Genomic DNA, 27,108 nt, shown 5'->3' with positions numbered 1-27,108 from the left:
AGTTACAAGTGTATCAAGGACTAAGGTTGAAGTTGATTATTAGCCACTTCCAATCACCATTGGTTACTAGGTGCAGATACATCTTTTACCCCAGTCCATTGATTTCAATGACCTTGACCTTTCTGTCTTCTTGAGAAAAGGTAAGTGGAATTCATCTATTGCACACTGCGTCTTTTAACACCTATCTTATGATTATTCATTTCCTTCCTATATATCTTTCCTTGCATCCTTTTCCTCTGAGCTTATTTCTAGGATAGTGTTAGAATCACCATCCAAACCTCAGTGAAATGTAGCTACGCAGACTGATATGCCTTGGTAAGAATCAGACTTGAGGTTTTGTAGATTTGTCAAGTGGGAAAGAACTGGTTGAATGCAAGTGCATATTTGCTATTAAATACATGGTAGATCTCTATTCATATGTACTAGGCACAACTGGTATTTGTTAGCAAAGGGCTATAAGCAGATGCATGGCGCTTGCACCAGTGGAAAAAATGAAATTAATCAAAGTTACTTTCTCTCTAATCATCTTATGATTGTCCGTTATATCAATTTGATGTGAAAAGTGCATTCTTGAATGGGGACTTGTATGAAGAAGTCTATATGACTATGACCTGGATTTTATAATGAAATTGGTTTATGGAAAGGCTGCAGGATGAAAAGGTCCATGTATTGATTGAAATAATCTCCCAACAGCCTGGTTTTGATAGATTTCACGGAACCTTGTGAGAATTGTTTTTCTCTTAGGCATAATTTGATCATGCATATTTTTTTTTTTGATCAGCAAAGAAGATTTTATTAAATCATCATCATCATCATCCTTGCCTTGCACAACTTTATGGGGTTGGCTACATGAATCCTGTTTTGCCAATCTGTTCTATTTAAAACCGTATCCACTGTTAAATTATTAGTGCTTAAATCATTTCTTACTACTTCTACCCACGGCCTTTTTGGTCTACCCCTAGCTCTAGCTTTTTTGTAACAAATCACTTCTTCTAATTGGCGCTGTTGGTGGTCTTCTATGCATGTGACCAAACCATCTTAGCTCACTCTCTCATTTTATCACTTATTGGAGCTACACCTAGGTTTCTATGGATGACTTCATTCTTGATCCTATCCTTTCTAGTTTTTCCCCTCATCCATCTCAGTATTCACATTTCTGCAATACTCATTTTCTGAACATGTTGTTTCTTGACTGCCCAACATTTTGGTCCATCCAACATACCTGGAAAGAAGATTTTATTATATATTCAAGTTAAAGAAACATTTGTTGCCTATTATGGGAGCATTCAGCCATCCCATAATACAAAAATGTTACATTTTTGCCCAAAACATTTGTTGCCTATTAAACCCTTGTTTTGGTGGAGCATCCACCCTCCCATTCATAATTTTTCTACCCACTTAGATGCAATGCTTAGCTCCCTTGATAGGCTTTCAATTTCCCTAAATGTATGCCTATAGATGCAAAGAATTTGATTATTGGCTTATTGCATCTTGTCCAGGAAATAACCACTTGGGACTCCTCTTCCTCCAATTGCTGGAACCCAAACTGCTTTGCAAACCATAGCCCATGCCCATGCAGTAGTGCCATCAATTCAGCTGTCAGTGATTCACCTCATTCTATAGGGTCCAAATACAAAGCCAACGCCTTGCCAGATGAGCCCCGAAATACACATCCTATTACCCACCATCCTTTGAATACCTAAAGACCTCCCATCAAAATTTAGTTTTACAAAGTTTGTTTGTTTTTTTATCAGTAATCAATATGCATTTCATTAGAAATGAAGTTTAAGTACAGATTTAAGACAGTTTAGGACATATGAGAGCCAGAGCTTATTACAAATTACAAAGTTAACCCAAATCAGCCCAAAAGAGTTGGTCCCTATACACCCCTTGTTTTGCCAAAGTATCAGCCATCCCATTTTCTATTCTCTTAACCCAGTTGAAGCTTGCCTCAAGATACTTTGCCAAACTCTTTATTTCTCTGATTAGCTATCTAAACTTCCACAGACCTGGACTGCTGTCATTCATCCAAGAAATTACTAGTTTTGAATTACCTTCTTTCTCCAGATTCCTAAACCCTCACTGCTTTTCTAGTTTCAGACCTTGATATAAATTGTAAAGCTGTTATTTCTTCTCTTATAGAGTCCCCATCTCCTATCGGCCCTGAGAACACGATTACTGCTTTCCCTGCATCACCCCTGAACACTCCTCCAATTCCTAATAGCCGGAGATATCCTAGAGAGCTTTTATCAAGGTTAAACTTTATTCTGTTTGGCTGAAGAGGCTTCCAGTGCAAAACTACTTTGTCTTTCATAGTAGCTGAATTTGCTAATTCATACTAAACTCTGATAATGACATCCACTGAAACCGGTTTGAAAGCTTCTAAGGATTCTACCCAGTTTGCCGTTTGATCTTTATGCCTTAAACAATATCCTCTGTTCTCCTTTACTTTTTTTTTGAACAGTCTTTCATTTATTTCTTCCTAGATTGTCCAGATAGTTGCTGCCTTAGCTGTCTTCCATAATAATCTTCCTCTCTTTTTTGCTTGCCTAAAGAAACTTGGGCTGAACAAAGTAGTACAGTCCTGTGGGGGGTCCCACTTGCAGCCAAAGAGAGAAGAGATGGACAACCGAACACAATTTGCAAACGAGCAAAATAAGTAAGTGGTTGTTTCACCATTTTCCTTACATAAGATACACATATGAGGGGGCAGACATTTGTTTGGCCTTCTTCTTTGAAGCACATAACAGGTATTTATCTTTCCTTGGAAAAATTCCCAGCAGAAGGCTTGGACTTTTGGAGGAATAGGCTTGCTCCAAATCTCTTCCGAAGGAAAAAAATCCTCCCCCTAACTCCAAGGAAACTAGTGAGACAAAGAAAGAAGCATATGAGAATGACCCGGATGGTGTAGTATCCAGATTCTATTGTCATTCCACCCTTGAATCCAGGAAGACTGACCGTAATTTATCTTTCAAATATATCGCAAGCTCACATTCTTTATCCCTTAAGCCCCTTCCAAGACCAAAGTCCCAGTTGAAACCTAAAGAGGAGAGGCTCTAGAAACAATCAGTAGGCTTCTTTTGAAGTCTAGAAAGAGAAAAGAGCAAAGGGAGTTGAGATTTTAAGGGGTACCTCCCAACCAAATATCTTCCAAAAAATGGATTTATTGCCATTTCTCACATTAAATTTTGTGAAACTTAGGAAGGTAGGAAGTACCTTGTTAATGGCTTTCCAAGGAAAAGGGGCTGAAGAAAGAGGCTACACCTTTGCATTGCATCCATTGCCTGAAGCACCATGATTGCTTACTATGACTTTGTGCCACAAACTCTCATTCTCTCGAGGCAAGTCACAAGTGCCATGACCATTTTCCAAGTAGAGCATTGTTCCTATGCTTACTATGACCTCGTTAATGGCTTTCCAATGAAAAGGGGCTGAAGAAAGAGGCTAGACCTTTGCATTGCATCCATTGCCTGAAGCACCATGATTGCTTACTATGACTTTGTGCCACAAACTCTCATTCTCTTGAGGCAAGTCACAAGTGCCATGACCATTTTCCAAGTAGAGCATTGTTCCTGTGTATCAAATTTCCTAAACGTAATCCCCCTTGGCTCTTTGGTCTACACACTTTCCCACTTCACTAAGTGATCTTTCCTTTCTTCCCTCGGTTCCCAAATGAAATCTCTCATGATTTTCTCTAGCTTCCTTGCTACTTTGGTTGGGATTTGGAAAGTGGAAAGAAAATAGGTTGGAAGATTTTCCAGAATCTATTTAATCAAAATAATCCTTCCCCCTAAAGAAATATAACTTCTCTTCCAAACTGCAAGCTTCTTTGCAAATTTCTCCAAAACCGGTTTTCAAAAAATTCAGAATTTGGGTTTCCACTTAGGGGTAAATCTAAATAGGTTGAGGGCCAAGAATCTAATTGACACCCCAAACATTCAGCCAGTGCTTCTACCTCCTCTTGTGAATTTATCCCAACCAAAAACTCTTCCCCAAGTTTAAATTCCTCCACTAATTGTCAATTCCTTCCTCACAGAAAATGATAATATCATCTGTAAAGAGTTGTCACAATCACTTCCTGCCTCCCTACTCTTCATCCCCTTAGGAAATTACTTTCATCTGCCTTTGTTATCATTCAACTTAACACATCAACCTCCATAATGAAGAGCATAGGAGAGAGGGGGTCCCCTTGCCTCGGACCCCTCTTTGTTGGAAAGAAGTCTCTTGACAGTCCATTAATCAGAGTCGAATAATGGCAATAATTGATGCAGCCTCTGTTTAATTTTCATCTTCTATCTCCAAAAATCAATTTCTCCATAATCTCCAAAACAATGGAGTAGGAGAAAAAACAGGTGAAAGGGAGAGCGGAAGGAAACTTCCTGCTCAACACTTTCACAAGCCTGCTTCTATTGTTAAGCTCGGCTCATGATTCAGCCCAACTCCACTGATAACCTGCCCTCACAGCCTCGCTCTTGATTTGGCCATACACTCGACCCACCCTTGTCCGTAGGGGTATTGAAGTCTGTTTGCAGCTGTTGCGTTCTTGCTTCATTGGGCACAGTTTTTAAGCCTGCAGTTGAAGCCTCTTCAAAAAGCAACTCCATCCCAAACTGCTCATCATCCCATCTTTTACTAGCTTTGGAACTGTTAACGCTTCTACGAATGATGGTGAACTGTGAATCACTCCAATCGCTAGAATCTTCATCTTCTTCCCCTTTCTTCCTATTGCATCTTGGGTTGGGTTTCTCTGGGGTTGTAGACAACAACTCTTGCCTCGACTTCCATACCAGGTTTGAAACTTTCTGGATTGAAGTAGATGAGGATGTCTCTCCACATTGGCATTACTTCTCCACTTTGCCCGTGGCTACAGGTTCCCCTGTTACAGGGAAAAGAGAAGGTGATAGATCATCATTATGATCTACCACTTGGAAGGCTGAACCAGCAGGCTGGTTTAAGAAAAGGGTCATTTCACTCTGGGTTCTCCAATCTAGGCCATTAGTCACTCAGTTCATTCGAGCCCCCAAGCCAACTGTCCCTTCTGATGTCACCTTTACATAAGATTTTCTCGCAGCCATTAAATTTTCCTCGCTTTATCCCATTACAGCCCTTGGTTTGAATTAATTCCTTTCTTCATAAACCTCCACCTTCCTTTCTTCTAAGGACTCTTACCCTTCTGTGATATTTTTTTTGCTGCCACATTATCTCTACTTTCCACTTCTTCCCCACTACATGGTATTCACCTGGCCAGGTCAGTTTCATCTTCTACCTTGTTTCCACAACTCCAGAACAGTGCTTCTGCTTCCGTTGCAGCCTAGGTTTTGCACTAAACTCCATCAACCAGTAGATCATCTGAACAGGGGATTGCTTCTGGCTTGACACTTGCAACTCTGATTCTTGCTGCGTGAAGGTCTACTATGTTCATGCTTCCAGGACCTTTCCACAGGCTATTGCTACTTTCTTTAGGTTGGGTTCTGATCACAGGTTGAAGGGGAGGCCGAAAATCTTCAAAATGGTGCTTCTTTCCTTTGCATTCTTCTTGTTGCAAGCAAGGCACCAGTTTTCGATCATAGCTAGTCCCTCAGTGATCTCCACTGTACAGAAGCTGAGATTAGCACTTCCAACTGCCAGAATGGCTTTGTTAGGTTCAAATGGCGTAAGCAGTAACATATCTTTTAGTTGTAACTTACTCGCATTAGCTTTCAAAATCTCCTTCCAATCTTTAACTTTGTTCTTCATTGAAACTACCATTTTTTCCTCCCAGTTGTCACTCCCTAGATTTACAGCCATTCTTGGAGCTATCGTAAAGTAGACCAGAGGTAGCTTCTGTTCTGATCTCTCTTTCTTTATCTCTTCTATTTTCTGCCAGTTTAGCTCCTTGCTTTTCCGTGGGCTATCTCCTTCTTCTATCTTTTGTTCAAGTTTTTTAGGGTCTGTTTGGTTCGCAGTTGGAATCGGAGTCCTTCAGAATTGGAATCGGAATCGGAATGGTCCATTCTCATAGTCTGTTTGGTTTAGACAGGAATGGGAATGGGAATTGGAATCAGCAGGAATGAGATTTCATTCCCAGGAGAGGGACAGGGAATGGCCATTCTCTCAAATGGGGGAATGCCATTCCAGCAGGAATGGGAATGGGATTTCAATTCCGCCCAACCAAACAGTTGGAATCGGAATGACCCATTTTGATTCCGATTCCAGACCGCTATTCCAGTGAACCAAATGGGGCCTTAGTTTCAATCAATCTTCTCATATACTCCTCTAGCTGCCCTGCTATAGCTTTCCAACCTGAGCTATTTCTGCTTTCTGGGATATTACTTGTCTTTGTCGTCGACCAAACTGTTTTGTTAGAGTAGAAAACTGCTGTATTTGTATCTTTGTTTTTTCTTTTTTCATTTCTTGAAGTTCTTTGTGACTCTTGGAAGATAAGTGTGTTTGTCTTCCACTTGTAAATTTTCTACTGATGAATTAATGAAAGTGTTATTGATAAAAAAAAAACTGCTGAATTAAAAATTTATGAAAGAAATAGTATTTTCTTGAAGAAGAGAAGAAAGAGAGAAGAGAAGTTGAGAAAGAAAAGAGGGCTGTATATTGCTGCCCCCTTTACTTAATATTTATATTAGAAATATAAGAAGAGTACAATGACTATTATGCCCTTATAGGTGGCAAACACTAAAAAAACACATAAAAGGCTTAAAGAAAAAATAAATAATGGACCCAACATAATTGCGTGGTCCCCACTTCTTATCTAACAATTAACACAAAACAACTACTCCTAAAATAGCACAAAACTGACTAAATCTTCAACACTCCCCCTCAAGTTGGGAGTAAATGTCACACATTCCCAACTTGCGTAAATCATGTTCAAGCTTGTTCTTTGCAACCCCTTTAGTGAGGACATCAGCCAGCTACAACTCTGAAGAGACATAAGGCAAGAAAACTTCTTCGGTTGTTACCCTTTCTCTTATGAAGTGCCTAACAACTTCAATGTGTTTTGTCTTGTCATGTTGAATTGGATTGTGGGTAATATTGATTGCAGCTTGATTGTCATAGTATAGCATCATAGGTTCCTTTGCTTTTACCCCAATCTCGCTCAATAGGGATTTAATCCAAAGTAGTTCTGAGACACCATGAGCCATGGATCTATATTCAGCCTCTGCACTTGACCTAGCCACAACTGCTTGTTTTTTACTCTTCCATGAGATCAAGTTTCCACCTACAAAGGTACATACTCCTGATGTAGATCTCCCGTCATCTAAACAACTTGCCCAGTCCGCATCTGTATAAGATTCCAACTTCAAGTTTTCATGATCTGAGAAAAGGATACCTCTGCTGGGGTGCTTCTTAGGTATGCAAATATTCTCTCAATAGCTTCCTAGTGTTGAATCCGAGGTGCATGCATGTACTAGTTCACAACACTGACGACAAAGGAAATATCTGGTTGTGTCATATACAAATATAACAGTCGGTCCACCATTCTTTGATATCTCTCCACATCCTTTACCAATTCACCATCCACAACATTAATTCTATGATTTGGGTCAATAAGAGTGTCAGCTGGTTTGGTTCCCAACTTCCTAGTCTCTCGCAGTAGGTCTAGTACATACTTTCTCTGAGAAATGAAGATTCCATGCTTGGACCTTGCAACTTCAATCCCCAAGAAGTATTTGAGCTCACCAAGATCTTTGATCTCAAATTCTTGCGCAATGATTTTTTGAGAGCATCAATCTTCTTCAGATCATTTTCTGTAACCACTATATCATCCACATACACAACCAGAATTGACACAAGTGCATCTCTCCTCTTCACAAAGAGGTTGTGATCAGACTGGGTTTGTGTGTACCCAAACCGGGTAAGTGCCCCTCTGAACCTATCATACCAAGCCCTACGTGATTGTTTCAGGCCATACAATGATTTTCTCAATTTACAAACCTTTCCTTTACCAACATTTTCATAAAGACCTGTTGGAATGTCCATATAGACCTCCTGCAAATCACCATTGAGGAATGCATTTTTAACATCAAAATGAAATAGGGGCCATGAATAGGTGGCTGCTAGAGACAAGAGGATACAGACTTAACTCATCTTAGCAATCGGTGCAAAGGTTTCTAGATAATCAATGCCATAGGTCTGAGTATACCCTTTTGCAACCAACCTTGCCTTGTACCTCTCTATCCTGCCATCGGCCCTGTACTTCACAGTGAACACTCATCTACACCTGATTGTCTCCTTGTCTGGAGGAAGATCAACGATTTCCCAAGTTTGGTTTTTAACCAAGGCTTCCATCTCTTCTTGCATGGCTGTTTTCCACTCGGGTTTGGAGAAAGCCTTAGTAACATTTCTGAGTAAAGACACAAAATCCAGGGAAAAAAGGAAAGCTCGGTAGGAGGGTGATAAGGCACTACAGGAGAGATGGTTTGAAATGCAATGGGCTGTACACTTTTTCTTCCCATTTTGAAGTACAATGGGAAGATCAAGGTCAATGGGATCAATTGCAACAATAGTGTTAGGTACATGAACATTATCACCAGAAAAAATAACAAGCTTAGGCTTAAGGGGAATACCTGGAACTGTATCTGCTTAATCTGGAGCCTCAGAAGTACTGATGGAAAGTGGTGCAGGTTCTACTGGTTGAGACTGTGTGGAGTCAACCATCGTCTGGCAGTGTTGATAGTGCTGTGAGGCTGCCCGTAGTGGCTCAGGTAATGGAACTGATGGAGGTGTTGCTGGTAAAACTGGGGCACAAAGGAAATAGGAAGAGGAACAGATTGTGAGTTCTCCTCCCCAAGACTCTCCTCCTAAGGAGAACCACTCGAGAAAAAGGTAGACTCAATAAAAGTAACATCCATAGCGACAAATCTGCTCCTCGACATAGGGTCATAACAACAATATCCTTTTTGGTTTTGAGCATACCCAAGGAAAACACATTTCTTGGCCTTAGGATCCAATTTCTTGCGATGAGGGCCAAGAATGTGAACAAAGGAAACACACCTAAAAACCCTCAGAGGTGTGCGAAACATCTCCCCATCTAGAAAAAGAGGACTGAATGTTACCTTAAACCCCAAAGTACGTGAAGGAACTCGATTAATCAAGTGTACGGCTGTAAGAACTGCATCTCCCCAGAAATGAATAGGAACTGAAGCACACACCATAAGATTTCTTGCCACCTCCACAATGTGTTTATGTTCTACTACTCCATTCTGTTGTGGTGTATATGCACAACTACTCTGATGAATTATACCATGTTTCAAAAGATATGTGGTCAAATCCTTCTCAAAATATGCTCTGGCATTATTTGATCTGAAGGCCTTAGTTCTTACTTTAAATTGTGTGAGAACCATATGGTGGAACTATCATACCAAGTTAGGAACCTCATCATGGGATCTCATCAAATATGCCTAAGAATACCGTGTATATTCATCCACAAACAAGAGGAAATAATGATAGCTACCCACGGAAGGAATATGATATGGGCCCCATACATCAGTGAATAACATCAAAAGCAAAAGCACTTCTTTTATTACTTGGTAAAAAGAATGTCTACAATGTTTTTCCAACTGACAACTCTCACACTCTAAGGTAGATAACTAGATTGGCTCAAACAACTTTGGAAAAAGGAATTTTAATGAACTAAAGGAAAGATGACCCAACCGATTATGCCAGAGCATAGTCTGACTCACTGACTCTAATCCACTACTACTACTGCTGCTAACATGGTGGCTCTAATGTTTCGGGATCTCATCTAGAAGATAGATTCCATTCACGTTTCGACCACTCCCAATCATCTTCTTTGACTCTAAATCCTGCAAAACACAATTACCAGGAATGAAGGTCACTGAACAATTCAATTTTTTTGTCAAAGAACTAACAAAAAGAAGGTTGGTATGAAGTCTAGGGACATGTAAGACAAAAGATAAAGTAATGTCATTGGTCACTCTTACTGTCCCCTTCCAAGCAATGGGAATATGAAAACCATCTGCTATAGAACTAGAAAGGGTAGGTTTATTAGTCATGTGCTCAGATGCTCTTGAGTCTATAATCCAGGGAGGTCCCTCCTTATCTGAAGTGGATGCAAAATTTGTAGTTGCATATGAACTACCTATATGAGCAAAAGAAGTGGTATAGTTGGCTCTTGTACTCTGCTGTCCATCTGAAGGGCTAGAACTAGTTGCATCTTTTTTACTCATAAGCTGTCCAAACCTCTCCAGTTCTGTTCTAACAGCTGCTACTGCAATGGACTCCCAATCAGTTTGTTAAAGGGGGGGGGGGGTGAAGAAGAGTCTCCTGTAGTGGCCACATTGCATTTCCCTTCTTGTTCTTGATCTGAGCAGGTATGAGATGTGGATGGAGTTTCCAACAAGTGTCTCTGGTATGCTTAGGCTTCTTACAATAATCACTCACTAAGTCCTTCTTATCCTCCCTCCTAGTCTCACTGCTCCCCTTGTTTCCATTTGGCTTAGGTTTGGTTGTACTAACCATAGCAGACTGGTCAAACCTAGGCTGTCTCAGCATGACATTTCTCCTACTCTCCTCTCCAGAAACAATGGCATAGGCTTGAGAGAGTGTCACACTCTCTCTAGAAAGGATATGCTGCCTAGCAATGTCGAATTTAGGGTTTAGCCTTGCCAAGAACTCAAAAACCCCATTTTTCTCTACCAGTTTCTGATAGGTTGCTGCATCATTTATACTTTCCCACACCACAGTTTATAAGTGATCTATCTCTTGCCAAAGGGTTTTTAGCATGGAAAAATACACGGCAAGGGATTTATCTCCCTGTTTTATACTAATCACCTAATTCCGTAACTGATAGGCTCTGGCTACGTTCTGCTTCTGAGAATAGGTTTCAGTCACTCCATCCCAAATCTCCTTTGCAGTATTAGCCCATAGAAAATTTTTGCCAATGTGAGGTAACATAGAATTACACCACCAGGACATCACCATGTAATTCTCCTGTACCCATCGAGAAGAATCTGTATTAGGTTTCTTCTCCTCCCTAGTGATGTACCCTAATTTTCCACGGGCACCAATAGCCATCTTAGTTGATTGTGCCCATTCTAAATAATTTGTACCATCAAACTTCATTGTAGTAATGATTCCAGACCCAAAAATAGGACTACTACCTCCAATGCCTAGTCCCATGGTACCGGTGGATTTCAGCTTGGTACTCCAACTCTCCATCTTACTTCAGTTCAACAGTAAGAAAAAAAATAGGTTGAGAGCCTCCAAGAGCAATTCGATCTCATACACAGGAACAAACCCTTCCAAAAGAAGAAAACCCTATCTGAAGAGAAATCTCTCTCCTCCCACTGTCTCCCACCAGAGAGAAAAGTGAATCGGCCACTCCAGGAGGCCAAGAAAACTCCAAAAACCTAACCGCCCCCTACAGAAAAACAAGAGAAATCCAATGATATTTGAGTGCCCAAGATCAGATCAAAAGTCAAGAGTCCAACTTTTCTAGGACTCTTCCTAGTACTCCAGTTCTTCCTGATTTTGATGCTGAAAAGTAGATCACCTTCCTGATGACTAGATCCCACTAAAAAAACCAAGAACTGGGCAATTTGTAGTAGATCGATCGGCCCTTTTTCACTTCATGCAGTCGACTGGTCTAGGGCTGCATGAGAAAACTTCAAGAACCCTAGCCAAAGCTCTGTTACCAAGTAGAACACTGCTGAATTAAAAAATTATGAAAGAAAAAGTATTTTCTTGAAGAAGAGAAGAAGAGAACTTGAGAAAGAAAAGAGAGCTGTATCTTGCCGCCCCTTCACTTAATATTTATATTAGAATTATAAGAGTACAATGACTACTATGCCCTTATAGGGCGGCAAACACTAAAAAACACATAAAAGACTTGAAGAAAAAATAAATAATGGACCCAACATAACTGTATCCCCACTTACTATCTAGCAATTGACATAAAACAACTACTAAACCAGCACAAAACTGACTTTCAACAGTTAGCATTAGGAACCATCCCTCTACATTTCTTCTTTGTTCAACCTGATAGAGCCTTTCTTCCACCTTCAAGGTGTTCTTCCATCCTGGATGTTTCACCGACTGTGTTGCTCCATCTACAAAGCCTTTGAACCAGCTTACTGCATCAATCTCCAGAAACACAGTTTCTCGTCTTCCTTCTTTGATCTTTAGAGAGTCTTTTCCTCTGCTTCTAGTTTCCTCGAACAGAAAGTTTTTGGCCTCAGTCCCTGCTTCCTCCCTCCATTTCATTGCAAATTCAAACTCCATTTCAACCTCTATTGTTTCATCAATTGCCTCTTAGTTTTACAAAGTCGATTGCTGGAGGTTTCCATTCCATGATTACCCTTTCCTTTTCTTGAGCGGATTGTGTCACTTTCGTCCAAATTCTAACTATATCATTCACTGAGTAAGCTTGAAAGACTTCCATTGTCTCTATCCAATGTGCAACTTTTATCTTTATGGTATCAATGGTTTCCTCCTTGGGTCTGCTCTTCTTATTGAGAATCCTCCTGTTCCTTTCTTCCCATAGTTTCCGGCCAAATTCTTTAGTTAGCTATATCTCATTAAAAAGCATGCCAAGGAAAAATGGGAATTTATAGAATAATAAGAGTCCTGTAATACAAAGTCAATGCTTATTTAGAAGTCATCTTTCATGTTTACCATTATATAGGAAGATTGCAAATGAATCATCATTTCTTTTTGTACTTGGGTATGTTGTGGAAAAATATTAATCGATATGGTCATTGATGGTGGGAACGAAGTTAAATGTTTCTTCATGAGTAACTATTAGATGACTTGGGTTGAAAGATTAAAAGTACCCCACTCCATATGATGTTACATAGGTTTGAAACCAATTCTTGGGTGTTGCAACAAGATGCTTGGTGATCTTCACATTATGGAACTTTGAAGAAGAGCTATGGTGTAATGTTCTGCTGAAGTGCTGATGATTATGACTAACATCTTTCTTGATGACCTAGGTTATGTCTGACATGTTATCCTTGATCAACTTAAAATTACCTAGATTTTTTTGGCAAAGGTTCATTCTTAAACAGTGCTTCCCCTGCTGGGGGATGTCCAAGAAAGATTCTCAAGTCAGGAATACAAGTACAACCACAAAGGACTTGTTGGAGCCCAACAATGAAAGGTGTAACCACCTTTTAACTTGATAAGGTCTAGCGTGTCATGGGAGCTGATGCATGCAACCAATGGTCCAACCAAAACCTCCAAGCCTAGCCCAAGTGGATAGCAGGATAGGTCTGGTTATCTTCTTTTGGGACTAGGCATTTGTTGGAGCCAATCTGTCACTGACGGCCTGGTGGTGCTTACTCACCTAATATTTCAACCCAGGCCTATATTGCAGAATTTAAGATGCCAAGATAATATTCTAGGGATGAGATGATGTTTTTAGATTTTATTTTATTTAGTTGGTTAGGTAGTCATGTGGGATAAGATTTATTTATAAAAAAAGGTCTTTATTTATCCATACATAGTTATGTTCTCTTTCAGTTTGGAGTCGGTATGAAGTATTGAATTCAGTCTATTTTCTGCTATTATTGGTGTTACTGCATTTGAGCAAGAGTTCTCTCTTGGTGGAGACACCTTCAACCCTTTGTCTGCCTGTCTGTCTGTCTCTCTCTCTTTCTCGCCCTGTTCCTTACTTCCTTCCTGTCTTTGTTCCTAACCTCTCTTCTCCTTCTTCCTTGTTTCTTTCCATTTCTGCATAAAACATCACTAAAGAAGCTACCACTCTGATATGTAGGCAGCATATTCTCTTTTTCGGATTCATTCTTGAAAGACATCTAATTGTGAAGTGCTAATATCCTTTATGATTTTTTTTTTCTGGATCAACAAATAATCCAACTACAATACTTTCTGGTTGTTAGGAGTGGCAATGGGGCGCGGCAGCCCTTCTTGTCCCTGCCCCCTAGCCAAGATACTCTACGCCGTCCTCACTCGGCACCCGGTGGTGGAGCGGGGCACCCACTCTCCATCCCTAAGGAATCCTCAAATTTTTCTTGCCCCAAGCAACCACCTAAAAATACATCTAATTTGAGGATATTTTTGAAATAGTATTATGGGAATTTGGGGGTATTTTAGAAATTGGATTATGGGAATTTGGGGGTATTTTAGAAATTGGATTGTGGTAATTTGGGGGTATTTTAGAAATAGAATTATAGGATCCTAGGATTTTAGGAATTTGGGGAAAAGTTAGTGATATTTTAAAAATTAATATTAAACCAGTTTTTAAATGGTGGAGGCGTACACTTGGAGGTGCGCCTCCAGGCCAGGCACCCCAAAAATGCCCTTAGGCGTAATGCCAAAGGTGCTGATACCTTTGAGACGTACACCTTATATGCCTTTTTCATGAGACGTGCTAGAGGTCTACGTCTTACGTCTCGTGCACATTTCATATAAAAAGTTAGAAAAACAAGAAAAAAAGAAAAGAAGAAAGGAAAAAAAGGAAAGGAAAAGAAAGGAAAGAAAGAGAAGAGGAAAAAGAGAAAAAGAAAGACAAGACCCCCCTTTCAACTAGTGCTATGCATCTTCATTCTTCTTAATATAAAAGGTTTTTATTAAAAATAAAGAAAACTTCTTCCTCCCCCCCCCCCCCCCCCCCCCCCCCCCCTCTCGTCCTCCTCCTTCTCTTCATCCCTCTCCTCTTAAGGAGGCTTATGCCTGCTATGTTCTGAACTACACCTCATGCCTCTTGGTAGTGGAATGCCTTGCATCATGCTTTCGCGTTTTAAAACATTGTATTAAACCTAGGGATGTTTTACTAATTTACCATCGGGTCCGGGGAATTAAATGCAAATCCCGTCCCTTGTTTGGGACAAAAATATTTTCCCTATCCCCACCCATCCCCATTTAAGATTGGGGGAACCCACCCAATTCGAAGTAGGGCGGGGCAGGGCCCCGGTCTAATGGGGAAAATTTCTAGGGAGTAGGGATACAAACAGATTGGATAGGATTCAAATCCGATCTGAAACATTGTAGGTCCGATCGGATCTCATAAATATTGATTTGAATTCGAATCTGATCAAGATGTCGCATACCTGAATCCGATCCAATCCGATTTAACTTTTTTTTTTATAAAATCTAATAAATTATTAAAAGGAAAAGAAAATATAACTGTTTAAATAAAGACAAACAAAAAATACAAGTATTTTTTCTACTATTTTCATCAATATATATACATGTTTTTACATAAAAATAAATAGTATAAAAATTACAAAAATGCAATATAATTAACATATTTATAAATAAATTAATAACATATATACATATATATATATAATATAAATAAATAAATAACATATATATCAGATCAGATCCTTTCGAATTGGATAGGGGGTGATCCAAATCCGATCTGATCCGAAAATCTGAAACAGGGATATCCAAATATTACAATATAGGATCAGACTTCAGACTGGATCGGATCATGATCCAATCCATTTGCACCCCTAAAAATTGTCATTACTATTGGATGTGTATACATTATGCATGCTTCTTTCTTGTTATATTTGTTCCCTCATGAATTTATTATCTTTCAAGAAATAAATGGTACTCTGAACCAGTAGCAAATAAGCTAGAGAAAACTGAGGGGTTTCCTATGAGAGCTGGGCGAGAGGAAAAAAAAGATCACTTAGTGAATTGGGAAGTTGTGTCACTTGTGTGTAGAAGGAATGATTTAGGGGGGTTTGGAATTGGGAAGACAGATGAAAGAATATAGCTTTATTGGGAAAGTGGGGTGGAGGCTGCCAATTGAGAAAGAAAAGTTGTGGCATAAAGTGCACCTAATGGTGACTACCATTTGCAGGCTCATAGCAAATTGATGTAATGGGATGCTGGCCTGTTTTCCCATTTGCTTTCAGTTGTCTTCTTTAAAGGGGGATACAATCTCTAAGTCTGTGGTTCTTTTTCAATCTGGGAATGGGTTTAGTTGGGATTTGGGTTTTAGAAGGGGTATTATGATTCTGAACTTCTTTTTGTCACTAATTTGTTGCAGTTGTTAGACTGTTTTTGGAACCTTCCAGCTTGGATAGTAGAACTTGGTCTTTTAACCCTTTAGGGTCCTCTTGTGCTTCCTTTTTCAGGGTGTTGAGCTCTCCTTCCCATTGCTACCTTTTGTTGTTAAGAAATTTGGTGTTGCCCTATTTGTCTGAAGATCAGGGCCTTTTGCTGGAAAGATATACACCTTTGATAATCTCCATAAAAGGCCTTCTTGGTGTTTATCCTTGAGCTGGTGTGTTCTTTTCAATCCATTTACTAATCTCTCTCTCTCTCTCTCTCTCTCTCTCCCTCTCTCTTTGAATAAGATCTCCAGCTCATTTGTTCCTGTTGTTTGGAATGGTTCTTTTCTTTGTTTGGGTGCAGGTGGAATGTACCAACCCACACTGTTGGACTCTTTCCTCCCTCAGCTTTCAGGCGGCCGAATAAAAGAGGAACGACGTGGAGAGTGACAAAGGAAACAATAGTTTGGACAATTTTGGAAGAAAGAAATGCAAGAATTTTCAAGGAAAAAGGGAGAACAAGAGAAACAATAATTAAGTTTGTTACAGTTAGTGCAGCACAGTAGAACAAAATGATGGACCTATTCTCACCATTTTCCACTGTTGACATTTTTAGGAAATGGAGAGAAGTGGAGGGATCTTCATGTAAGATAGAAATAATATCGAAATATTTGTTGAATGCTGGAAAAGGTTATATCAAATTAAACTTTGATGGGATTAATGGGAAAAGTCAAGGCTTTCAAGAGGGGGTGGGGGGAGTACTTAGGGATGAATGAGGTGTGTAAGTACATTGTATTCAGGATTGATTGGAGAAGGGGATTCACTAAGAGCAGAAGCCATGGTTGCACTGTTTGAATTCCAGAGGGCAAAAGATAAAAATTTCAACAAGCTGATCAGAGGACTATCTGAAAGTGGTAGTAGGATGGCTATAGAATGGAAAGGAAACATTATGGGCTTACAGAAATGAAATGAAGTTCAAGTTTTAACTGTGGGAGGCAAGTGCAGGTTTGATTGGTGCATAGATCAGCTGACAACATGGCTTATACATTAGCAAAGCAAGGGGCACCTACAATCAATTATTCTGGGCAGTTTTATAATTTGAATAAAAAAGGGGGAAAGATAGTCATCTATGCTCTCAACTGGCTGTATGTTTCATTCTATTTTATGTTGATATTTAATGAATGAATGGATTTTTTGTTGCTTTAAAAAAGAAATAAATGCTATTCATTTTTATGGACCATTCTTATTTGATCTGGTGGACCATTTATTAATATCATCTTTTTTCTTTTGTTGGAGAAAAACTATAGATATTGAGACTTGCTCGAGGGCTTGGAGATTTTCTACTTGTTGGCATTCACACAGATCAAACAGTCAGGTAACCCCTCTTGCAGGTTCTATATTATGAAACTATTTACATGAGTTTGTGAAGAGAATGCAACTCAAGCAATTGTACATTATATTCATAATGCACAAATACACGTTAGTAGGGGCTATTAACAAATCAGGGCATCTGGTGAAGGCTTTAATGTTGTTTGGGTTTGAAATCTGAGCCTAGATCATCAATCAATTCTTTAGATACAAAATTGATAACTGCAATTTGAAGAAAGACAAATTTCATTTGTTTAGTTGGGTGGTTCTTTTCAAAATTTGATTTTTTTTTTCTCATTCAATCAAGTTTTTTTTAAGGTACTGGAAATTTTTGGATTAGTTTGTTATACTTGTTAGCGTAGGGGTATTTCTGTCTTTATACCTTGATTGATGTTGCTGATCTGTAATGTTGTGTTGAAACATGTTTTCTTAAGTAAGGGCACATAGGTCTTTTCAGTTATGTTTTAATAATAGTATAAATACTTACTGGCTGACTGGGAGAAGTCAAGTTGACTCTTTCAGTTCGAACCAGTTTTCTCTCCTCTCTTTCTCTCTTTCTTTATCACTCTTTCTTCTTCTACATAACTGAACTCAGTCAGGCCGAACTCTAAGGCAGACCTGAATTATATCATGGTATCAGAGCTAGGTTAAATCTGCCTAGATTTCTGCTTGCCTAGGGTTCATTCTCTGCGCACCCTATCTAGGGTTTTCTTTTTTTTTTTTCTGTGTTCGATTGGAGATAAGGGAAAGGGCTGAAAAGGAGTGATCGCCCTCTTCCCTTGGGGGTCTCTATGCCTCCAGTCAGGTCGTATGTGGTCGGTTGCTGTGATTTCTGAGATCGCCCTCTCCTAGTAGAGGAAGAATAGAGGGCCGAACTGTGTGTGGCTGTTGTGTGTGGACTGCTCTCCTGCTCGCATGGGTGTTACTTCAGCGATAAGTTAAGAGACTTCAGTGCATGATATCTGTTATGGATTAAATAGAAGGTGTGTTTCAGACCATTTGCTAGGGTTTCGGCCAGTTAGGGCTAGGGTTTATGCTGGTTTCTTTGTGCATTTTGAAGGAAGAGATATGATCATATAGTGGTGAGATTTCAGGTAGTTGTAGGAGTAGGGTTTGTGGTGTGAGCACACTTTTCAGCAACAACAAGTGCTGAAATCAGTGTGACAGGTGTGATTTAGGGTTTGTGGTGTAAAGAGCACACATTCCAGCAACAATTAGTGCTGCAATCAGTGTGACAGGTGTGACCTAGTGGTGTGGAGTGTGCAGATCTCAGTGATAATAGAATTCAGCAAGTGTGCAGAATTGGTGATAACATAATGAGAGACAATAATGATTATAAACCTAGTGTGATGGTGCTTACAGACTACCTGAATATTCAGATGACCTCCTTTAAGTTAAATGGAGAGAATTATGTGCCTTGGGTTAAATCCGTTGAAGTCTTTCTGAAGGCAAAGAAGAAGGTAAAACACATCAGAGAGGAGAAACCCTCCTCTGACTCTCACGAGTATGAAGACTAGGAGCAAGAGGATGCTCAAATCATCACATGGTTGTGGAACAGTATGGAACCCAGGATTAGTGTGAACTTCATGTTCCTTGATACTGCCAAAGATGTGTGGGACCATGCGAAGAAATTGTATTCGGGGCAGGACAATACAACCAGAGTTAATCAGCTTTATCAAAAGTACTTTAATCTGCAACAGGGCAATCAGAGTCTTGAGGAGTATTATGCCAACATGAGGAACATACGCAATGAGTTGAATGTCTATCATCCTCTTATTTCTGATGTCAAGATTCAGCAACAACAGAGAGAGCAGCTTGATGTGACTAGATTTTTGGTGGGACTAAAGTCTGAATATGAACCAGTACGGGCTCAGATATTAGGGGGATCAGCTCTTCCGTCCCTAGAAGAGGTATTTGCTCGACTTCGGAGGATTTCTATCGGATCTACTGAGAACTCTAATATCTCAGATAGATCTGCCTTTGCTGCATCGAGAGGCCGTGGTGGTAGAGGTGGAGCTCGGGGAGCTCAGTCTGGCCGTGGTGTTGGTAGTGGTTCTGCATATGGCCGAAGTGGCAATGGTGGGTCTACTTATAATCGTGGTGGTGGTCGTACTGGGAGCAGAGATTCAGGGGGAGCCCGTGGTAGAGGACGTAGCTCAGGCCCGAGGAAGTGCACTCATTGTGGTATGGATGGACATACCATCAACTATTGTTATGATTTACATGGTCCTCTCTCAACCTAGGCCAATCATGCCGCAACCGGTGACTCAAGTTCCAGCTTTAGACAGGAGAATCATTCATTTGACCAATTGCCTCCTACATCCACAGATGGTCCCATGAAGGAGATGGTGAGTGTTCCCCGTGATGAATATGAGAGGTTTATCCAATCACAGCAGAACATGGTGACTTTTGCTCACTCAGGTATTGCTTGTCTGGCATCTACACCCAATCCCTGGATCATTGACTTTGGAGCCTCCGATCACATGACTGGAACTCCAGGTGTGTTTTCCTCCTTATCTCATTGCTCAACATCACAATCTGTTACCCTTGCTAATGGTTCCACATCCTCAATTTGTGGTGTTGGTAATGTTGACCTAGATCCTGTATCCCTCTCATCAGTTCTGTATGTTCCTAAATTGCCTTTTAACCTTATGTCAGTTAGTAAGCTGACCAAATCACTTAACTGCTCCATTACCTTTTATCCTTCTATGTGTGTCTTTCAGGATCTCAAGACGAGGATGAAGATTGGTGGAGGGCATGAAGCAGGTGGACTATATTATCTTGACGGTGGTGGTGGTAGAACTTCAACAGCTCTCTAGTCATCTCTTTCTCCTCTCCAGTGGCACTACCGATTTGGTCATCCGTCGCTCAAAGTCTTGAAGTCCTTAGTTCCGTCCTTGAGTCAGCTTTCTGTTTTGGATTGTGAGTCGTGTCAGTTTGGGAAACACCATCGTGTTCCCTTTAGTTCTAGGGTTGATAACCGTGTGTCGAGTCCTTTTTCTTTAGTTCATTCAGATGTTTGGTGTCCTTATAAAGTAATGTCATATAATGGATACAGATATTTTGTCATTTTTGTGGATGATTTTTCAAAGATGACGTGGCTCTATTTAATGAAAGAAAGAAGTGAATTGTTTACCATTTTTCAAAAATTTTATGCTGAAATTCGTAACCAATTTGGTACCCACATCAAAGTTTTTCGTTCTGATAATGGCCGCGAATATTTATCCTCATCATTTCAGGAATACTTGGACCAACACGGCCTTATACATCAGACCTCGTGTACCTACACCCCACAACAAAACGGGGTGGCTGAGAGAAAGAATCGCCATCTCCTTGAAACAGCAAGATCCCTAATGCATCACATGCATGTTCCCAAACCTTTTTGGAGTGATGCAGTGCTTACCTCTTGTTTTCTGATTAATCGGATGCCCACGTTCATCCTTGATGGTCAGTCTCCGTTTCAAGTCTTGTTTCCCACTTTGTCTCCGTTTCCTCTTACGCCGAGAGTTTTTGGGTGTGTCTGTTTTGTCCATAATCTGGGTCCCGGGAACGACAAGTTTGATGCCTGTTCTCTCAAGTGCATCTTCCTTGGCTATTCTCGGACCCAGAAAGGGTATAGGTGTTACCATCCTGGTTCTCGACGGTCCTTTGTGTGTGCTGATGTTAGTTTCTTTGAGTCTACCCCACTTAGCATCTGAGATTGATCTACCCATTGCTTTGCGGAAAGGTAAACGTACTTGCACCCTTCATCCCATTTCTAATTATGTTTCTCTTACTCACCTTTCCGCTTCCCATCGCCAGTTTGTTACCTTGTTATCATCAGTTATTGTTCCTAAAGATGTCCAGGAAGCCCTTGCCTCTCCAGGGTGGTGTCGTGCCATGGAAGAACTCTCAGCCCTTCATCATAATCATACTTGGGACCTCACTGCTCTTCCTCCTGGGAAGCAAGCGGTTGGTTGTAAGTGGGTTTATACGGTTAAGTATCTGCCTGATGGTAGTGTTGAACGCCTGAAAGCGCGATTTGTTGCAAAAGGGTACTCCCAAACATATGGCATTGACTACACAGAGACCTTTTCACCGGTTGCTAAGATAGGGTTAGTTTGTGTTGTGATCTCTCTTGCAGCCATGTATGAGTGACCACTATATCAGCTTGATATCAAGAATGCCTTTTTGCATGGTGACTTACTCGAGGAGGTCTACATGGAGCAACCTCCAGGGTTTGTTGCTCAGGGGGAGGATGGTAAGGTGTGCGGACTAAGGAAGGCTATATATGGGCTTAAACAGTCTCCTCGGGCATGGTTTTGTAGGTTCAGTGAGGTGGTAAAGAAGTTTGGCATGAAACAGTGCAAAGTTGACCATTCTGTATTTAGTCATGACTCTCCGGGAGGAAAAATACTGTTGGTGGTGTATGTAGATGATATTGTTATTACTGGGAATGATAGCATTGGTATGGACAGGCTGAAGACTTATCTGCAGGATCACTTTCAGACAAAGGATCTGGGTAAACTAAAATACTTCTTGGGGATAGAGGTAGCGAGATCCAAGTATGGGATTAACCTGTGCCAGAGGAAGTATGTGCTTGATGCACGTGGGCGATGTGTATACACATGACGGATAGGTGGGCGTTCAACAGGTGGTGGCACCGGAGGCAAGGATTTGGTCACGACTGGAACAAAGGGAGGAGGATCGACAACGGGAAGTGGAAGAGGGGGAGGTGATGAGGAGGAAGAAGCATCACCAGACCCCAAAAAGAACGGAGTATGCCGGATCCGTCGACGGAGATGTATTTGCAGTTAGTGTTTGAAGACCCATGTACACAAATACCAAGCTAAGCAGTGATATGGGTGAAGTGTTTGAAGACTCTGGCAGATACCGACGACTTGTGGGCAAACTGAACTACCTAACCATTACCAGACCAGACATTTCATTTGCAGTTAGTGTGGTAAGCCAGTTCATGCAAAAACCTCTGATTCCTCATCAGAATACCCTTCTATTTCAAGTTTTCCCCCACTCTTGTATATCAGACCGCGTCCCGGGGCCCCTTTTAGATACTTCACAATTCTCAGAACCGCATTCCACTGAGGAATCAGAGGTTTTTGTATGAACTGGCTTACCACACTAACTGCAAATGAGATGTCTTGTCTGGTATTGGTTAGGTAGTTCAGTTTCCCCACAAGTCGTCGGTATTTGCTAGGGTCTTCAAACACTTCACCCATATCACTGTTTAGCTTGGTATTTGTGTCCATGGGTCTTCAAACACTAACTGCAAATACATCTCCGTCGACGGATTCGGCATACTCCGTTCTTTTTGGGGTAAACTGAAATACTTCTTGGGGATAGAGGTAGCGAGATCCAAGTATGGGATTAACCTGTGCCAGAGGAAGTATGTGCTTGATTTGCTGGAAGAAATAGGCTTGTTGGGTGCCAAACCAGCTGAAACACCCATGGACACAAATACCAAGCTAAGCAGTGATATGGGTGAAGTGTTTGAAGACCCTGGCAGATACCGACGACTTGTGGGCAAACTGAATTACCTAACCATTACCAGACCAGACATCTCATTTGCAGTTAGTGTGGTAAGCCAGTTCATGCAAAAACCTCTGATCGCTCATTGGAATGCGGTTCTAAGAATTGTGAAGTATCTAAAAGGGGCCCTGGGTCGCGGTTTGATATACAAGTGTGGGGGAAAACTTGAAATAGAAGGGTATTCTGATGCTGATTGGGTCGGTTCTATGTCTGATAGGCGGTCTACTACAGGCTATTGCACGTTTCTGGGAGGTAACCTGGTGACATGGAAAAGTAAGAAGCAGACGGTTGTGGCAAGAAGCAGTGCAGAAGCAGAATATAGGGCTATGGCGCATACCACTTGTGAATTAGTGTGGTTAAGGAACCTTCTACCGGAAGTAGGGTACAACATTAACACTCCAATGAAGCTCTATTGTGATAATTAGGCTGCAGTTCATATCTCCTCTAATCCAGTGTTTCATGAAAGAACCAAGCATATTGAGGTTGACTGTCACTTTGTGAGGGAGAAGGTGCTGAATGGAGAACTAGACACTACACATGTTAATACAGGAAATCAGTGGGCTGACTTATTTACAAAAGGCTTGAGTCGGGGAAGAGTGGACTATATATGCAACAAGCTGGGAGTATATGATATATACTCACCAGCTTGAGGGGGAGTGTTAGTATAGGGGTATTTCTGTCTTTATACCTTGATTGATGTTGCTGATCTGTAATGTTGTGTTGAAACATGTGCTCTTAACTTAAGTAAGGGCACATAGGTCTTTTCATTTATGTTTTAATAATAATATAAATACTTACTGGCTGACTGGGAGAAGTCAAGTTGACTCTTTCAGTTCGAATCAGAATTCTCTCTTCTCTCTTTCTCTCTTTCTTTATCACTCTTTCTTCTTCTACATAACTGAACTCAGTCAGGCCAAACTCTAAGGCAGACCTGAATTATATCAATACTATTTGATTGGTCCAAGAAAAATTATTCTGAGAAATTTGTGCTGGATAGAGTGGAGTTCTCACCATTGGTCTCTCTTGATATAAATCCTGTTGGTGTTGGGCTATTTGTCTGCTGTTCTTGGGGATTGTGATATGGAGGCTTTTTGTTCTCAGATCTAGGTGTTCTATGAACCATTGGCTGAGCTATTTTGGATTCCATAGTCGTCCAATTTTAGGTCTATTTGGGTCTCTCTTGAAAGATAACCAGATTTATTATTTTTTTTTGAAAACTGTAAAAAGTAAAGTGATTTCATTAATAAGATCAACTACAAAAAGCCCCTGTACAAAGAGAAATGAACAGAGGATTTACAAAAAAACCATCTCATCCCAATACAGCCTCAATCCCCCAAACAAAAACAGAAAACTATCCATTCCTTACAAACAGAATTACACTTGGATGTCTGCCTTTAAACATCAGGTGTATTTCCAGCCATGAGTGGATCATCCCCAGAATTTTCCTTAGTATATCTTCTTTTGAGTTCTGAGTTCCTTCAAATATTCTGTTATTTCTTTTATTCCACACAGCCCACATAACTGCAGCGGGGATGATGATCCATGCCACCTTTCCAGCCTTACTAAGACCTCCCGGCCACAAAGCTTCTATGAGTCCCTTTACATATCCGCTGGGAAGCACAGCTTAGCCTCAAATAAATCCACCACTCTCAACCAAACCCAGTGGGTAAAATCACAGTGTAACAGCAAATGACTAGAGGGTTCTACATTCCCACTACATAGGGGACAGGCCAAGTCTGCCACTTCTACCCCTCTTTTGGCTAAGTTCTCCTTGGCTAGGATTTTGTCCAACACTGCTGACCAAACAGAAAAAGCTATCTTTGAAGGAACAACTTTAATCCATATTTTTTGATTAATCAGTTAGAGGAGTTAGATGCAAAGGAAGAGCAAGGCTGCTTTGGGGAAAGGGATAAAGAGTTGAGGTGGGAATTGAGGAAAAATCTGGAGGATCTGCTTTTTAAAGAAGAGATCAGTTGGAAGCAAAAATCCAGACATAGATGGGTGAAGGTGGGAGACAGGAACGCAAAATTCTTCCATGCTATAGCTAATGGTAGAAGGAAGAAGAATTCCATTTCTAAGTTGGAGATTGATGGTATAACTTTAACCCAACAAAACGATATTGCAGGGGCTTTTGTGAATCATTTCAAATCTATTTTCAGGAGACCCTTAAATGAGAGATTAAGGATTGAAGGTTTGGATTGGTCCAGGCTCCCTGAAGAGCTGATTGAATGGTTGAAAAGAGAGTTTGAGGTGGAGGAAAAAGGGATGCCATTTTCTCTATGGATAGAGATAAAGCCCCAAGACCTGATGGTTTCACGATGGATTTTTATCAAGACTGCTGGGAGATTATTAAGGATGACATCCAGAATGTGTTCTCAGATTTCTTTGAAAGAGGGGTGATTATTCCCGGTCTGAACTCTACTTTCATTCATTAGTCCCAAAAAAGGAGGGTGCTTGCCACCCTAGGGAGTTCAGACCCATCAGTTTGGTTAATAGTCTCTACAAAATCATTGCCAAGGTTCTCTTGTGTAGAATTAGAGAGGTTCTCCCCACAATCATTTCCCCTAACCAAGGTGCATTTGTGAAGAATAAACAAATTGTGGGTCAAATATTAATAGCAAACGAGAGTGCGGAAGATTTCAAAAGAAATAGAAAGAAAGGGTTGGTGTGTAAATTGGATATAGAAAAGGCTTATGACTCGGCTGATTGGTCTGTGTTGTTGGAAGTGCTAGGGTCTTTTGGTTTTGGGCAAAGGTGGTGTAAGTGGATAAAAGGGTGCATTAGGACTTGCCACTATTCCATTTTGGTGAATGGTAGGGTGGTGGATCACTTTCCAGCTACTACGGGTATTAGGCAAGGGGACCCCCTGTCCCCCTTTGTTTTTACCCTAATTGCTGAAGTTTTGGGGAGGATTATGGAGAGGGCAGATTCTAGGGGTCTGGTAAGTGGTTGGAAAGTTGGGAGAGATGGGGTTTAGATCACTCATTTACAGTTTGCGGATGACACAATTTTGTTTTGCAGAGGGGATGAGATTAGGTGGGTTAGAAACTTAAAACAGGTGATTAATGTCTTTGAACATGTGACCAATCTCAAAGTCAACTTTGATAAGAGTTGTGTGATTGGTAATAATATGAGGACCAGAGAGGTGGAAGAAAGGGCCCAAATATTGGGATGCAAGATTGCACAGTGGCAATTGAAATATTTGGGACTTCCCTTAAGGGATAATCCTAGTAGAATGGACGTTTGGAATCCAGTGATTGAGAAATTCACAAAAAGGCTAGCTTCATGGAAGAAAAACTATATATCTTTGGGTGGTAGGATAATGTTGATTAAATCAACCTTAGCGAACTTCCTGATATACTTTATGTCTGTGTTTAAGATTCCTGAATCCTGAGGGAGTGTGTAGGGTGTTGGAGAAACTCATGAGAGATTTCCTATGGGAACTTGGGGAGGAGAAAAGGGAACATAGAGTTAGGTGGGATCTGGTAAATAGAGATAAAAAGGATGGTGGTCTTGGCTTGGGTAACTTGATGAAGAAGAATGAAGTCCTGTTGGGGAAATGGTTATGGAGACTGACAAATGAACGAAGTCCTGGGACACGGGTGTTTCATCTAGGGCTACAAGAGCTTCCCCTTGGAAGTCTATTCATGCTATTCTTCCTCCTTCCTTTTATCAGGTATGACCTTTGCTCTTGTAATTCTGTAAGATTTTGGGAGCATATCTGGGTGGGTAACACACCTTTGAAAGAGCAGTTTCCTTCTTTGTTCTCTCTCTCAAGGTTTAAAAATGAGCCTATTGCTACTTTCCTAGCCTTCTCTAATTCTGGCCCTGTTTGGAACCTGGGCTTCCGGAGGCCTCTTAGAGACTCTGAATTGGATTCCATATCTAATTTGATTAAGATTCTGGAGGAGGTAGTTGTTGACCCCTCTAGATTGGATAGTAGGATTTGGGCTCCTACTCCTTTGGGTATTTTTTCATGCTCTTCTTTCTTCAAGGAATTAACCCATTCCCAGAGTAGGTGCTTTATGTTGGGAAGCTATCCTAGGAAAGTGTAACACTTGTGACTTACTTCAAAAGAAAAGGCCAAGATGGTTTTTATCCCCGCACTGGTGTATCTTATGTAAGAGGAATGGTGAGAGTTGTTATAACTTATTTGTTTCCTGTCCTTTTGTTTCAGAAATATGGTGTTGGTTTTTCTCTCTTTTTGGTTGCAGGTGGCCCACTCCAAGTGTACAAA

The 27,108-nt window shown here is 40.6% G+C and overlaps 1 protein-coding gene across 1 annotated transcript in view; it reads left to right on the top strand.

The window, feature by feature from the left end:
• The window catches only part of PECT1 (phosphorylethanolamine cytidylyltransferase 1), a 64,642-nt gene that overhangs the window by 14,538 nt on the left and 22,996 nt on the right, over positions 1 to 27,108 (top strand). The window contains exon 5 of the mRNA XM_010280597.2: positions 17,285 to 17,352. Coding sequence (XP_010278899.1) covers positions 17,285 to 17,352 — 68 coding nt within the window. The remainder of the gene's footprint in view (positions 1 to 17,284; positions 17,353 to 27,108) is intronic.

The sequence above is a fragment of the Nelumbo nucifera genome, chromosome 5 (genome assembly GCF_055504915.1).
Source record: "Nelumbo nucifera cultivar China Antique chromosome 5, China Antique-T2T, whole genome shotgun sequence".
Classification (NCBI taxonomy): domain Eukaryota; kingdom Viridiplantae; phylum Streptophyta; class Magnoliopsida; order Proteales; family Nelumbonaceae; genus Nelumbo; species Nelumbo nucifera.
Note: the sequence above shows the minus strand (reverse complement) of the source record. Positions and strands in the feature narration are given on the sequence as shown.